General features: G+C 35.4%; 1 protein-coding gene and 1 long non-coding RNA gene across 22 annotated transcripts in view; one reads left to right on the top strand and one right to left on the bottom strand.

The window, feature by feature from the left end:
* LOC102152366 overlaps positions 1–17,033 on the top strand; it is a 146,381-nt gene that overhangs the window by 46,498 nt on the left and 82,850 nt on the right. The window lies entirely within an intron of this gene.
* Positions 1–17,033, bottom strand: part of NDST3 (N-deacetylase and N-sulfotransferase 3) — a 171,526-nt gene that overhangs the window by 27,925 nt on the left and 126,568 nt on the right. For all 3 annotated transcript variants that reach the window (XM_038581775.1, XM_038581773.1, XM_038581774.1), the window contains 2 exons: positions 7,189–7,371; positions 4,406–4,502 (listed from right to left, as the gene is read on the bottom strand). In XM_038581775.1, coding sequence (XP_038437703.1) covers positions 4,406–4,502; positions 7,189–7,371 — 280 coding nt within the window. The remainder of the gene's footprint in view (positions 1–4,405; positions 4,503–7,188; positions 7,372–17,033) is intronic.

Raw genomic sequence — 17,033 nt, forward strand, 5'->3', positions numbered from 1 at the left:
AGAGCCCCATGTGGGCTCAATCCCAGGATCCTGAGATCATGACTTGAGCCAAAGGGAGATGCTTAACTGAGTCATCCAGGCACCCCCTGACAGAGCCACCCAGATGCCCCTAAATTTAATGTACTTATTTATAAAAAGTGATGTAAAAAATCAGCTTTTTAGAAAAGTTCCTTTCTTAGTTATATAACTTATAAAATCTGCAGTTTTGGAAAGAGAATGGCATATCACACGTGTCCATGTAGATTTGTGACTATAGGGATCAAGGGTGTGATTTTTTTTTCAAAATGAGCAATGTTATAGACAGTAAAATTAGTTTTTTAGAGCCTAAATTATAAGCTAAAGAGTATAGCTTAGATTACACAAGAAAAAGTAAGGCAATCTTAATTCAGTTTGCCTAAAATTTAATCAGGTGCTTGTAAATGTAACTGTGTTTATAAAATCATAATATAAAAATATTTCTGGCCCATGTATTCAGTATTCCTAAGATTCTAGTTTCCACTTCTCTGCTCTAATGTGATTTACATTATTATACAACCTGATGGAGCGGGACCTGTTAATTATATTCCAGGTCAATAGCTAACAATGGTCTTCAGACACAGCCTTATAATATTTTTCTCACTTGGAGAAATCACTATTCTAATTTTGCTTAGTAATAATGTCATGTTGCCATCTGTATTGAGTTTTGAAAATTCTGACCGCTCTGACAAGCCTTATTTAATATTGTATTTAAATTTAACATATCAACACAACAGAAAAGTTGTTAAAATAACTGTCAATAACAAAATTGTCTAAAACAGTGAATCAAAAGAAGCAGTGTTCCTAGATTAAAATATTACCCAAACAATGAGCATTTTCTCAATAAACATGGGTAACTATAGGGAGTAAAACCTAGTAATCTACAGTATATAAAATAATGTTCACCGTGTGACCTAAAAACAGTGGTTCTCACACCTTAATATGCTTTAGATTAACTTAGAGGGCTTGTTAAAACAGGGAACTGAGCCCTAATCCAGAGTTTCTGATTCAGTATACTTTGAGAATCATGACTTAAAAGAAATGTAGAACAAAATCTAAAACTTACTGAGGGAAAAATGTTCCATACTTGAAATTCAGCATAGAATAAAACTTTCTTGAGCATGGTCTTTAGAGTCAGGTAAATTCTAGGATCAGGATTTTACTTCTAACTCTTATCAATTGTGTGATCATGAACAAAAATATCTAACCTGAGGCTTAGTTTTCTTACTTGTGAAGTGGGGGTAACGTACTTAACTATCAGGGGTTCAGAAGGTCAAGCGAGATAACCCGTGTGAAAATACCCAACTACCTTCATATCTCAATAAGGTATTTATTTATTTATGTATTTATGTATTTATTTATTTGAGAGTGAGAGAGTGTACTGCACGTGCATGGGAGGGGGGCTTTGGGAGAGAGAGGGAATCTTAAACAGGCTCTACACTCAGCATAGAGCCCACTGTGGAGCTCAATCCCAGAATCCTGAGATAATGACCTGAGCTGAAATCAAGGGTGAGGATGCCTAGGTGGCTCAGCAATTGAGTGTTTGCCTTCAGCTCAGGGCATGATCCCAGAGTCTCGGGATTGGGTCCCACATCAGGCTCCCTATATGGAGCCTTCTTCTCCCTTTGCCTATATCTCTGCCTCTCTCTCTATGTGTCTCTCATGAATAAATAAATGAAATCTTCAAAAAAAAAAAAAAAAAAAGAAAGATGACCCTTAATGGACTGAGCCACCCAGGCACCCAAATATATTTTTTTAAAATAACAACTTTTATGAGATGAAATTCAGTAATGCATTAAAAAATTGAAAAGAATAAAAATCTTTAGGAAGTATGACATTATAATGTGAAAAAAGAAAACAGATTAATTCCTTTCTTAGATCAACTGGAAACATTCTTTTCTGAATTTTATTTTTAAGAATTGTATTAAATCATGTTGTTTGCTTTTAATAGCATGACCAGAATCAATAAGACAAACAAAAACAATAGATATCTAATTGTTCACATAGTCAGTAAAAGGCATAATATAATTTATCAGTGGCCAAAAATTTTTAGATGTGGTTTCTGAACTCTGTCTTTACCTTACCATATTCTTGGGTTTGAATAAACTGTCCTGTGTGTGTATGTGTGTATTTGAATGTGTATAATGTGTGTATATGTATAAAACAATCATCTAATCAGAGACACATATATTCAAATAACCATCCATAAAGTTTCAGTTTTATTTTTTGTCAGTTTCAACACTAAAAATATTTGAATACACAGGAGACTATACACATGTGCAAATTATTCAGAAAAATGTTTTTGATAAAACTAAAAATAAGCTATTTAATTTTTATGGAACTGATGAGATGTTTCTCCATTTAAAAAATCAATTTCAGCATAATACCCTCCAGTTCCATCCACGTCGAAGCAAATGGTGGGTATTTGTCGTTTCTAATGGCTGGAGGGTATTAAGCTGAGTGAAATAAGTCAATTGGAGAAGGACAAACATATGGTTTCATTCATTTGGGGAATATAAAAAATAGTGAAAGGAAATAAAGGGGAAAGGAGAAAAAATGAGTGGGAAATATCAGGGAGGGAGACAGAACATGAGAGGCTCCTAACTCTGGGAAACAAACTAGCAGTGGTGGAAGGGGAGGTGGGCGGGGGGTGGGGGTGACTGGGTGACGGGCACTGAGGGGGGCACTTGATGGGATGAACACTGGGTGTTATTCTATATGTTGGCAAATTGAACACCAATAAAAAATAAATTTATAAAAAATAAAAAAAATAAATAAAAAATCAATTTCATAAGATATTGATGTACATAGTAACATGGGCCAATCTTAAGTGAAAGAAGTCAAACATGAAAGATTGTACATTCTATGCTTCCATTTATATGAAATTCTAGAAAAGGCAAAACTATAGTAGCAAAAGTTGTAGTTTCCTGTGACTGAGGATGGGTTGGGGCATTGACTGCAAAGGGATGTGGCTGGAGAAACTCCTTGGGGAGATAGAAGTGTCTTTGTTTGTTTGTTTATTTATGAGACAGAAGGGTCAGTGTTGTGTTATACAACTGCACAATAATTAAAGTTCATCAAAATTTGCATTTAAATTGGCAAATTTTATTGCATGTAAATTACCACTACAGAACTGGAAAAAAATTTAGTTTCTATAAAAAGAAGAGAAAAACTTTTCTTCCAAAGGTAACTATTATATACAATTCTAACTAAACATTTAGAAACCCAACTGAGTTTAAGATGGCAAGTAATGGTTCTACCATCTAACCATGATTTTGAAATGTCTGCACATCTAGTACGAAACAAGAGGAAGCACTTCCTGCGGGGCTTTCTGAAGTGAATTTGATATGCCAAGGTTCAGAGAGATGTGATCAGTAATGACAAGTGGGAATTTGCTGAAGAGACTTTAGTTTAAATGTTTTTCTAGTTGTCTCTTGACTTTAAATAGATAAGGACAAATGAAATAAATAAGGATGTGAAAAATTTTTTATCATATTTATTATTGTTTTCAAATTGATATTGGCAAATGGGACTAAGAGAAAATGAATAGGCTAAACTCTTTGTGTATATTACATAAAATCTTCCTCAGTTATTTTAAACAAATGAGGAGATGGAAGGTATTCCCCTTAGAAAGGCATATGGTTGAAATGGCTGTTTTCTGTGAAGCAAGAATCCAAGAGCCCCCAATAATTTATCATGCAGGATACAGCATGGATGTCTGGCATTTTAAAGTTTCCACTGGGCTTCATTTTTATACTGATTCTTAAACGAGAAGTTAATGGGGAAAAAATTGCATGCCAATTTAAGAAAAGGTGCAAAAGATTTCTCCTGGGTGTGAATAAATACCTTTGTTAGCACATAGTTTTGTTTATGTCTGGAATTTTGCTTGTCAAACATCCTTTAGATTTTTAGAAAACAGTCATCTCTGCAAGAAATAGTTTAGAAATAAATTATATCAGGAAGATGACATGAAGAGGCTGTTTTTCTGGAAGGGACTGATTATAAAGAGTTATAGATAGTTATAGTGTCTATCTTGATTTTTGATGAAATCCTATTAGTCACTTTCTCAATATGTGATTCATCTTGATTTTAGAAATGTTAACAACACCACCTTTCAATTCAGGTCTTTGGAAAAATTAACATTTGGTACCAAATTGACTACTAGATATTTAAACCATGTGACATTTATTTTCATCTTTTTCACTTTAAAAAATTCCTTGACAATCATTCAAGTACATTATCAAGCTAAACAAAGGTTATGTCAGAGAATAAAATGTGTTATTTATTCATCAGTATTTATAGGAATTTTGAAAACTCATTGTGACAAGAACTCACTTCTAGTCATCGGAAGTTTTATACTGTTTGATTAATCATAACAAAAAGCTCTCACCAGTTTTCTGGGGTCCTATTACCAAGAATTTTGGTAAGCGATCACAAGTTTTTTCCTTAGACCAAATGTCTCTGTGGCGTTTGTCATCACAAGGATTCTAAATGGGAAAAGAATATAGAGATGTAATTTTTGTGAATGTCTGTTGTGTGATAGAGTTTTTCAACTTAAAAAAAAAAGACTTATTTATTTATGTTAGAGAGAGAAAGAAAAGGTGAGCAAGGGGAGGGGTGGAGGGAGGAGAGGGAGAGAAAGAATCTCAAGCAGACTGCTGAGCATGGAGCCTAATGTGGGGTTTGATCTCATGACCCTGAGATCATCACCTGAGCCAGAATCAAGAGTCAGAGCTGCAATCCAGATTCATGACTGAACCACCTACGTGCCCTGAATTTTTCAACTTCTGTCCTTAAAAAGATAAAGGACACAAAGCCATGTGGCTTCTTCTTTTAAATGAAGGCCTTGAAATGGCATCATGGAAGCTTTCAAGTAACTCTCTTTTCCAGCCTAAAGCTCAGTGTCTACTGTGGGGTTGGAGGAAAGAAGACATTTCCACTATGGCTAAACAGCTTCATACCACTGAAGATTTAATATTTTTTCTGCTTTTGGCAGTTCTACATCTTAATTGTGTGTGTGTGTATGTATGTATGTTTTAAAATAGTGAGTTCCAGTATAGTTTTGGGCAGAGACTGTGCTTCCTGTGAATCTAAAAGAAGGTATACTCTCAGCATTCAATAAGTAACTGAAATATAAGGTATAAGATTTTTATTCTCAATAACTTTGAGCTATCTTGCTGTGCTTAAGGAGGTACACATCTGGCCATAATAATACTATTTAGAGATAGCAGATTCTTTTCAGCTGCCTTTAGAGGTCAGTAAATGTAAAACTATAACTTTACGGACAATGATGCTAAAAAGCACTAAATGTTAGCAAAAGGCTAAAACAAAGGTGAATTACTACCTTAAGGATCTGCTTTTGGTGTATAGTACATGAATCAAAACCACTATGCAAGCTGTATCTAGAACATCCTTAATTTCAATTGCAAAGTGCACATTATGTGAAGAATTGAAGTACCCTTTAATACTATTTCAGATACAACAATCAGGACAATCAGGACAGTACTCTATTTCTATTCAATTAATATTATAGATGTGTGTAGTTAAATCATCTGCTTATTTAAAATAAGCAGCAGATATTAAAACTAAAGTGAGAGTGTTCTTTTTGGCTGCTATTCTGGAAAGAAAGAGTTGTTTCAAACCTAACACCTGAAATAATAATGATTTCAGTTTAAAAATAAAGTGTTGGGGCAGTGGGGTGGCTCAGTCAGTTAAGCGCCTGCCTTCAGCTCAGGTCATGATCCTAGAGTCCTGGGATCCAATCCCACGTCTGGCTCCCTGCTCAGCAGAGTCTGCTTGTCTCTGTCCCTCTGTCTCCGCGCACCACCCCCCAACTTGTGCTTGCCCTTTCTCTCTCTCAAATAAATAGAATCTTTAAAAAAATAAGGTGTTAAATCAGTAGGAAAATTGCATGTCTTCCAGTGGCTAACATTTGGTGATATTTTGTAGTGGTTAAGAAAAAAAGATGTGTGTTATAGCAACTGCAAAGTAATATGTAATGATAATTTTACAACCACTGACTTTCACATTCTAAAATGTGTACTTATGTTTTTTCTTGGAGTTATCTGTTTGTGGTCAGGCTGTAGTTAGCTCATGTTCAAAACTGAATGAATTGAGTATACAGTTCAGAGCTTACTGCAGCTTCAATCTGTGAAATTTACTCAGTTCTACCTCTGATGATTGTTATTACCATCAGCTCTGTTAGTAACTCTCTAGTAGCTCAGTAACTATCATTTAGAACAGTGATTAAGAGCACAGCCTCTGGAACCAGATGGCCTAGAACTGATTCCTACTCTGTCATACAGTAGTTGTGTGAACTTGCATAAGTGTCTTAGCATTTCCAAGCCTCAGTTTCTTCATCTGTAAAATGGGGGATAATAATTATACCTACCACACAGGATAGTTGTAAGGATTAAATGAGTTAACATGTAAAGACACACAATAAGCAATACATAATTATTTGCTAAGATTATCACCTTCCTCAGATCATGGAGTAAGGCTTTAAGTTCAAAGTATGTTTCTGCAACTCTAGGACACGTGTGAATGTATGCTTTGAAATCTGGGTTATGTGTAGAACAGTTTAAATATGCCATGTTTATGTGATATTTTTTCTTAGGAAGCTCAGTAATTTTGCCACTAAACCCTTTCCCCTGTCCAAAGTAATTCCCAGCTAATACTTTGGAGAGCTGCCCATATTCTGCAGCTGCCAGTGGACCCCGTGGTTCAGAAAGCAAATGTCAGTTCTGATCTCTTTTCACCTATCCCTCTGATGACATTTAGTCATTAAAGGTATAAGGATGTGCTGTAGGTGGACTGGCTGGCTACTTGCCTTGCACACAACCTATTTACCATTCTTCTAACTCTTTTTAGCCTACTGCAATCTGAAAATTGACCCCTCACTCCTGATTGAAAGCATTACAGCCATTGAACCCCTCATCGAGCTTTCAGAATTTCATAATTATAAATTATGGGTATAGGAACAGCGAATTTGGCCCATTATGAAGCAATAATATAAGATTGCAGTTCAAGAAGTAGTTTTTCAAACTACTAACATTTCCAAAATGTATTTTCTTCCCCTGGATGCCTTCACTTTTCAGATTTTGATTACCTCATAGAACTCCAAGATATGTTTATGGGATTAATTAATTATACCAATTATTGAACCAATATTACCTGCCAGAGAGGGTCTTTTTGATCTGGAAAGAGCTCAAAATACTTGTGAGCCAGCTGTGCTGGAGGCAGAGTCTGAAGTCGCAAGTTGGTCCAGGTCTGCACGAAGTTGGCCAGATTAACAAATGTATACAGCCCCAGGCGGTCATTCCCATAGTTGGACAAATGCGTCATAAAAATGCTGATCTGAAAAAGGAAAATGGACTTCAGTGTACATACAAGTTATTTTAACCCTAGGGGACAGTACAATCATAGCAATGCTTGTTTTTCTTCAGTGGTCCTTGCACAGGGTTTCAATTCATGATGTGTTTCTGAATTGTGGACATATCCCAGGTACTCTCATTATTTCAATGCATATTAGAGGATGTGTTATTAGTAAGATTTGATGAACATTTTTTTCTGATATTTTAATATAATACATAAAAAACAATATATCCATGTTGGTGCAATTAGTTTGATGCTGAATAGCATTCTAGATGCTCACACATAATGACTTCATGATATGTGAACTATTCATAATTTGTGGCAGCAGAATCTCAGGAGATTGGAATTGATAATTTCAAACTAATTTGGCTTATAATGTAGTACTACAAGTTAAAGAACATAAATAATCAATGTATCACCACTGTTAGCAATAATTGAATATCCTCTGATTTATATTTATTAGAGGCCATAATGACAGAAGGACTGTCATTATGGCAGGATGACATATGGCCTTAGTGACATTATGGCACTAAGGACTGAACTTTTGCTAAAATATTAACTATTTTCAATCAATAACATTTCCATGTGTCTATTTTCTCAAATCCATTTCCATAGTTCCTGGGTCTATTATTTCCAATATCAGATACCTCTTTTAAGACAAGATTTCAGTGTTTAGCTAGATAAAATTAACTCTTCCTATGGAAGCAGCTGACCTAGATTGAATTCATGCATTGAAAAAAAAACACACAGCATTTTCTTTATAATAAAATAAATTTAAATTCTGTAGGTTTGATTAAATTGGTCTGGAATGTAGAATGGACTTTTTAGAAGCTACTGTTTCCAGTGAATGCAAATAATTTCTGTTGGTGAAGTGTTGACAAACGGAAATAATTCTGCATGAGATTTTCAATGGCAAAGAAATCATTGTCGCATTTATGCTGCTATAAAAAAGATCATAAAAATAATTCATGTGATAATAGCACTTTCTGAAAATATATAATATGCGAATGAATAGTAATAAGTTATAATCATCATAATAATGAATATAATAGGTTCATTCATTAGAGACTGAAAAAATATTCAAGGAAATTTATTGAGGTAAAGTAGCAGAGATGAGAGAATGGTTATATTAAGATTTGATACAATGAATGAGAAAAAAATCTAATTACATCTATGAATAAGAGGAAACAGTGATATCCTTTATTCTATAGAATAAGTCCTGTTGGCTTTAAATGAAAAGCTTCAGCTGTGATCAAGAATATTTAATTGTATTTCTATTCACTCTGCCTGGAGCACATATTAAATCTTAGAACTTTCACAAACAAAATAGTTTGAGGGTGACTTTAAATAGCTACCCGTGGACTGATGGAGTCATGGAATTGATAAATAAGACTTTTACCATACTGGGTATTTCTGAAAAATGAGACTTCTTAAATTTAACCTTCTGGTTATTTTTATAGTAATTTCAATTCTGTGACTTTGATTTCTTTTCCTTTTTTCATCCAAAATTTATCATAAAGTCACCTACTGAGAGACTTAAGACAATCGTGTTATATTTGGAAGTCCTTTTCTAATGTCTGTTAGAAGCAATCTTTCATCATTCATTTTATATGCCACATTTTTCAATGTAGCTCAACAAGAAAAGCCGAATGATACTTCAAATTGCTTATTAAATGAAAACATTTTAATACAATGTAATATGTGTATAAATTAATCTACTTAGATGCTAGTTCATATTTCTTGCTTTATTTATGAGACATTTATCAATACATCTCTGTGTTTATTTCACTTGACTAGCATCTGCATTGGGCATGAAATGGGAAATGTGGAGATACTGTGTGACTCAGTGATACTAATACATTTGAACTCAATTTGCATTTACTTTTTAACCCAGGAAACATTTTACTCTGTGACATTTAAAGCAGAGTGTCACTGTTTTACCCGTATGAGTATAGAAAGTAAAAAATGCTACTCTGTCTGCTAAAGACAGAGGTAATCCAGAATGAATTATGAACTAGTTAATGACATTGATTTTGCTGAAAGTTAACCTGATTGTCAAGAATTACAGTAATACTTATAAGGTGTTGAACTTAATCCCATAAAGAAAAGCTACTTAGCTGCCAGCTGTGGAACTTTGCTCAGGTTTTTTTTTTTTTTTTTTAAGATTTTATTTATTTATTCATGAGACACACACACACACACACACACAGAGAGGCAGAGACATAGGCAGAGGGAGAAGCAGGCTCCATGCAAGGAGCCTGATGTGGGACTCGATCCTGCATCTCCAGGATCACACCCTGGGCCGATGGTGGCGCCAAACCGCTGAGCCACCAGGGCTGCCCTCCTCAGGTTTTTAACTCTATTTTTGTATATCTACTTTAACATAATGCAAAGTGCACCATAAGCAAAAGGACTGTTTCAAAGTGACAGTTTTAGGGATCCCTGGGTGGCTCAGTGGTTTAGCACCTGCCTTTGGCCCGGGATATGGTCCTGGAGTCCGGGGATCGATCCCGCATTGGGCTCCCTGCGTGGAGCCTGCTTCTCCTTCTGCTTGTGTCTCTGCCTCTCTCTCTCTCTCTGTCCCTCATGAATGAATAAAAAAAAAATCTTAAAAACAAAAACAAAGTGATGGTTTTGTACTGCGTGTTACCTTATGACATTTAGAGATTTTGGACTCAAGCCTGGGATTTGTTTTTTTCTTCTAAGAAATTCAAGGCCATAAAGGGAATATAATTAGTTAGGACATAAAATAATTTCTTTTTAAACTTTGCATGTATATGTGTGTGCGCGTGTGTATGAATCACCATATTCTCTCTACACATAGAATATTCTATATCTCTTGCTGAACATGTATCCTCTCCAAGTTTTCTTTATTAATTTTTAGTTAGGAAGATATGCACAACAACAGGACTAATGAGAACAGACATGTAATGACAATGTTTTGGTAAAATAATTAGCTTGTTTTCCAGACAGTATTTCTTTCTTGCTCCTGTTCTCACCTATGACAACTGTAATGTCACTTTTATTTCTTGGCAACGGTTCTGCTGAAATAGAGAGAAACAAGGAGCCTTGAAAGGGTTACCAGTTCAGGGAAAATAGATACTAGTTTTTCCCTAGAGAGGATGACTTTATAATTTTAAGAGTGCTTTAGAACTAAGGATTTGTTTGTTTGCCTTTTTAAAAAGGATAAATGTATCAAAATAAATGATTATATATGTAGAATCCAATAAGAAAGAAAATATCAAAGAAGTTACAATTGCATTTTATTCAAGAGTTTTTGCTTACATGCATACCAGAAGTAATTAGTTGTTACCGAAAGGACTAATTAGCTGCTTAAAATTCAAATCACTGGAAACTCTGCCAAAGGTGTAAATTTTATCTAACAGTTGAAAACAATTTTTTCTAGCCTGATAGACACAGACATGTATAGCAATATACTCACTGTGATTATTTTCTGTAAAAGGCAAAAGCTAAATGCCAAATATCGTTATACACTGGTATTTATGGGAGAGGAAACAGATATCATTTGTAAAATGTGGCTAAAAGAAGGATGTGGGAAGCTGTATCAACACTTTCTAGCCTCAACCATGTGAATCTAGTAAGTTCCAGGTATTGGAGATGCATGAATTGCTACCAAGAAGAATAAAGACCAAAATATGGGTCCTGGTGCAAAAGCTTTTGACAATGCAGTAATCTGTTTCTTTTGAGAAGGTCAAGGGGAGGGTAGAGGAAATAGGAGTATAAAAAAGTATGTTACTTATAATATTTATTATAAACTATGCCATGTATGACCAAACCCACAAATATTTTTCCTATCCTGCCACATGCTCTGCCTGGTTCTAAGTATGCAAATATAAATATGATGCTCATTCTTGTAAGCATTGTTTGCAGAAAAATTCAGAATTCAAAAGGCACACGAGAATTTACCATGAAAAAAGTCGGCCTCCCCCTTCTGTTCTTCAGCCAAGCAGTTTTGTTTTGGTATCCTTGCAGGTGACCAAAGATTCAAAAACCTAAAAACATATGTAACGGATCTCCTAGGAAGTTTCTAAAAGTTCAGATCACCAGCCCTTACACTCAGTGATTCTGATTTGTTAGGTCCAGAAGCTGCCCTGGTACCTGCATTTTAGGAAATCATCCCAGTTGTCTTGATGCAGTTACTGTTAAAATACAATTTGAGGAAAACTGGCCAGACCCATTGCTTATTCTCATAGAAAAGATCCATTAACCAAAAGCCATTGACTTTTCTGTACTGGTTCTTTTGCATACGTTTAAAAACAAACATGTCCTGTTAAGTCCATAAATATGTTTCCATGTCCCAGTCTTAGAGCTATCCCTAGCACAAAGGACAATTTGGTAAAGTGCCCTTGGCCGTGCCTTTTGAGGGCTTCTGTACCACTAACATATGTATGTTAAATGCACACATCTACATGCTAAAAGAAAAGATCTGGCCCATATAGACATGTGCAGTTGGTTCCTAATTCCTCTTCAATCTCATGTTGTTTATTATTATTATTATTATTATTAATTATTTTTAACCAAAGCAAAATTCTCCATTTCTACATGTACCCCTCAGATGCATATTATAACTTCTCCACTTAAAAGACTGCCTTACATATTCATTTTTACTTTATTTCATGGCAATTAAAAGGTTGTGTGGTTAGGGCACCTGGGTGGCTCAGTGGTTGAATGTCTGCCTTTGGCTCAGGTCGTGATCCTGGGGTCCTGGGATCGGGTCCCAGGTTGGGCTCCCCACAGGGAGTCTGTTTCTCGGTCTGCCAATGTCTCTGCCTCTCTCTCTGTGTCTCTCATGAATAAAAAAATAAAATCTTTAAAAAAATAAAAGGTTGTGTGGCAGAGGACAAACATATTGTAATTATTTGGGGGAAAAATAAGGAAAACAATTTTTATGGGGTAATGGGCAAACTCTGGAAATTTCATTTTTATTATCATGAAAAATGTATAAGTCTCACCACTGTTGGGATTGTAGTCTACTCCATAAGCACATCTCTTTCTGGAAAATAATTTAAAAAATTTTTGATTAGAAGGCTATTCTAATGATGCTTTAGAACCTCCTATTCTAGAATTTCCCAATTTGAACCCTAGAGAGTTCCTCACTACCTTCTGAATTAAATAAAATTCAGGATATCATCCTTAGTGATGACATGGTCCCAGGTTACCTTTTCAATCCTTGTTTCCTTATTCTGTTCTTAGGGCACCAGGCAGCTTGCCTTGCTTATTGCTGCCGGGTGTTTCTTGGTCTTGCCTACTTCCATGGCTTTGTTTATGCAGCTTCTTCCCTCTGCACTTTTTAAAAAAATATTTTATTTATTTATTCATGAGAGACACAGAGAGAGAGGCAGAGACACAGGCAGAGGGAGAAGCAGGCTCCATGCAGGGAGCCCAAAGTGGGGCTCGATCCCAGGACTTTAGGATCACGCCCTGAGCCGAAGGCAGACGCTCAACCACTGAGCCACCCAGGCATCCCTGAACTTTTCTATTTCAATTCTATATATCCAGCCATATCTACCTTTCCAGATCTTTCTAGGCAAATTCAGTCTTATAACAATTTGAGTTCCAGAGTACTACCGTTAGGTCTTTCCAACATTTTCTTACTCTGGCTTATTATGCTTTAAAAAAAATAATTGGTTTGTTTGTATCTAGATTGTTAAATTCCTCAGGACTGACACAGGGCCTTTTCAACTTTATTCTTGGAACTGCCTGTGATTTTTATGTAGCATGTTCCTTGAGTGGGCACACTGATCATCTCATTTGTAAAGTTGGGAAAATCTAGGGTTAGTTATTTTTTCAGTGCCATTCCTTCTGGTAATTCCATAGTACCATTCAAATTGTGGGCCTCCTTAATGCCTGATTCTTGTCTCTTCTAACTTTGTCCCCATTTACCTATATTCCTTTCCCTGCACTCTGCCGAGGTTTAACTTACTCTACCACTCTCTTGCTTCTGTTTCCTGTAAAACTTCTTTTGTAAATAAACTACATCTTTTAGGTCTTTGACTTTAGCCTGCACAGTGGTTAAGACAAACCATAAGAGACTCTTAGCTATAGGAAACAAACTAAGGGTTCCTGGAGGGTAGGGGGTGGGAGGATGGGGTAACTAGGTGACCAGCATTAAGGAAGGCACTTTGAAGGAATGACTACTGGGTGTTGTATGCAACTGATGAATCACTAAATTCTATCTCCGAAACTAAAGATAAACTATATGTTAACTAAATTGAATTTAAATAAAAAATGGGTAGGAAATATCAGAAAGGGAGACAGAACATGGAAGACTCTTAACTCTGGGAAACGAACTAGGGGTGGTGGAAGGGGAGGAGGGCGGGTGGTGGGGGTGACTGGGTGGCGGACACTGAGGGGGGCACTTGACGGGATGACCACTGGGTGTTATTCTGTATGTTGGCAAATTGAACACCAATAAAAAATAAATTTATTATTAAAAATAAATAAAAAATAAAAAATATATAAAAATAAATAAAAATACCTAATTTTTATTTTTTAAAAAGTGGGTTGTCACCTCCTGTCTCTTTGTTTTTAGTAAGTCACTTAAACTCTCAGTACTTTCATTTACTCACCTAAGAGGGGAAAAAAAAGGTATAAAATAGTAATTACCTCACACTGTTGTTGTGATAAAGTGCAATAAAACAAAATATTTAAGTAACTACTTGACACTTAGTAATTGTTTAAAAATTATAGTATTTATTGATATATTATTATTATTTTGGAGAAACATCATTTCTCATTTATAGCTTCCTTTGAGCAGTTCGTCAACCTTATCTATACCTCTAGGATCTTAATTCTCTCATTTTTTCTCTGTATCAGATCACTTCCTCTAGCAGGTAAGATTCTATGGTCAACAATTTGAACTCCTTTCCTACTATCACATTCAGATTTCTCAAATCATCCTTTTGCTTTCAGTATTCTGCAAATCTGAGACTTTATATTATTTTTCATTCAGTTCTTTCAGTTTCTTCATTCCACATATGGATTATTCAGCACTCTAGAGAAGAAACACATAATGGGAGCTTTTCAGGTCACATAAGCACATGGTCCCCAATCTTAGTGACTCCTCCATACTACTGGCTGTCTTATTCACAATCTTCAGTTCGCTTCAGCAGCAATTTCAATCTTTCCTCCTTCTCTTGAGGCCTTCTGCTTCATCTTCACTCTCCTTAATCTCCCTAGTTAACCATCCCATGATCAGCAGGGAGTAATGGTCATCAGGCAGGAACTCTTTCAAATTTCTAGTGTTCTTTATAGACATTTGTCTTCCCCACCCCACCCCAGTTTTACTGAGAAATAACTGCATACATTACTATATAAAGTTTGAGGAGGACAGCATGATGCTTGATTACATATATATATATATATATATATATATATATATATATATAGTGAAATGATTACCACAATAATTTCAGCTAACATCCATCTTATAGATATAATAAAAAGAAAAAAAAGAGGAAAAGAATGAATGGAAAAAATTTTCTCGTGATGAGAAACAAGATTACTCTCAACAATTTTTTTTAGATATTGTCCATGATATACATTACATGCTTAACACTTATTTGTTTTATAACTGGAAGTGTGTCCTCTTGGCCACTTTCTCCAGATCCCCCCCCTCCTACTCTCTGCCTCTGGAACTCTGGTAACTACAGGTCTGGTCTTTTTTGTTCTATGTGTTGTTTTTGTCTTTAGATTCCACATATAAGTGAGATCATACAGCATTTGTTTTTGTCTGACTTATTTCATTCAGCTTAATGCTTTCAACATCCATCCATGTTGCCACAAATAGTAGGAGTTCCACTTTTTTATGGCTGAATAATATTCCAGTGTGTTTATGTGTATCATAACTTCATTACCCATTTGTCCATAAGTGTCTATTATAAATAATGCTGCCATGAACATGGGGGTATGGATATCTTTTTGAGGTAGTGTTTCATATATTCCCAGAAGTGGAATTGCTAGTTAATATGGCAGTTCTGCTTTTAATTTTTTTGAGGATTCTTCATATTTTTTTCCATAGTGGTTGTACAAATTCACAACAGCACACAGGGTTCCCTTTTCTCAACATCTATGCCAGCATTTCCTATCACTTATTCTTTTGATGATGGCCATTCTAACAGGCATGAGGTAATATCTCTGTGGCTTTGATTTGCATTTCCCTAATGATGAGTGATGTTGGCATCTTTTCATGTACCCACTCGCCTTTCATATATCTTCTTTGGAAAAATGTCTATTCAGACCCTTTGCCCATTTTTAATTATTTTTGTTTTTTTTTCTATTGAGTTGTAGTTCTTAATGTGTTTTGAATATTAACTTGTATATAGTTTGCAAATATTTTTTCCCATTTTATAGGTTGTCTTTTCCCTTTTTTTCTAAGATTTTATTTATTGGGACACCTGGGTGGCTCAGTGGTTGAGCATCTACCTTTGGTTCAGGGCATGGCCCCGGAGTCCCAGAATCAAGTCCTGCATCGGGCTCCTTGCATGGAGCCTGCTTCTCCTCCCTCTACCTGTGTCTCTGCCTCTCTCTCTCCATCTCTCTGTGTCTCTCATGAATAAATAAATAAAATATTAAAAAAAGATTTTATTTTTATGAGAGACAGAGAGACGAGAGAATGAGCTCAAGCAAGGGGAGGGGCAAAAGGAGGAGCAGGCAACCCACTGAGCAGGGAGCCTGTTGCAAGACTTGATCCAGAAGCCTGGGATCATGACCTGAGCCAAAGGCAGATGCTTGACCAACTGAGCTGCTCAGGTGTCCCATCTTTTCCCTTTCTGTGGTTTCTTTTGCTGTGCAGATTTTTAGTTTGATATAGTCCCACTAGTTTATTTTTGATTTTGTTGCTTGTACTTTCAGTGTCATACCCAAAAAAATCATTACCATGACCCATGTTAAGGAATTTTGTTCCTATGGTTTCTACCATGACTTTAATAGTTTCAGGTCTTAAATTGAAGTCTTAAACCATTTTGGGTTAGTTTTTGTGAATGGTATAAGAAATAGGTCCAGTTTCATTCTTTTACATGTGAATATTCAATTATCCCACCACCACTTTTTTTAAGAGACTGTCTTTTCTTCACTGAGTATTCTTGGCTCCCTTGTCAAATATTAGTGGACTAGATATCCTTGGGTTTATTTCTGGGCTCTCTATTCTATTCTGTTGCTCTTTGCCTGTTTTTATGCCAGTATCATACTGTTTTGATGACCATAGCTTTATAGTATAGCTTGAAATCAGGAAGTGTGATACCTCCTGTTTTGTTCTTTCTCAGGATTTCTTTGGCTATTTAGGGGCTTTGTTCTCAATAAATTTTAGAGATTTTTTTTCTACTTCTGTAAAAAGTGCCATTGAAATATTGATAGGGATTGCATTAAATCTGTAGATGGCTTTCAGTAGTATTGACATTTTAACAATATTAATTCTTGTAATCCATGAACATACCATATCTATTTATTTGGATCTTCTTTAATTTCTTTCACCAATGTCTTAGGGTTTTCAGCATAGAGAAATAAAGTTTAGTTTAGTTAAGTTTATTCTTAAGTATCTTATTGTTTTTGAGGCTATTGTAAATGTGATTGACTTTAGTTCTTTTTCAGAAATTAGTATATAGAAATGCTACTGATTTTTGTAT

This window comes from Canis lupus, chromosome 32, assembly GCF_011100685.1.
Source record: "Canis lupus familiaris isolate Mischka breed German Shepherd chromosome 32, alternate assembly UU_Cfam_GSD_1.0, whole genome shotgun sequence".
Lineage (NCBI taxonomy): Eukaryota > Metazoa > Chordata > Mammalia > Carnivora > Canidae > Canis > Canis lupus.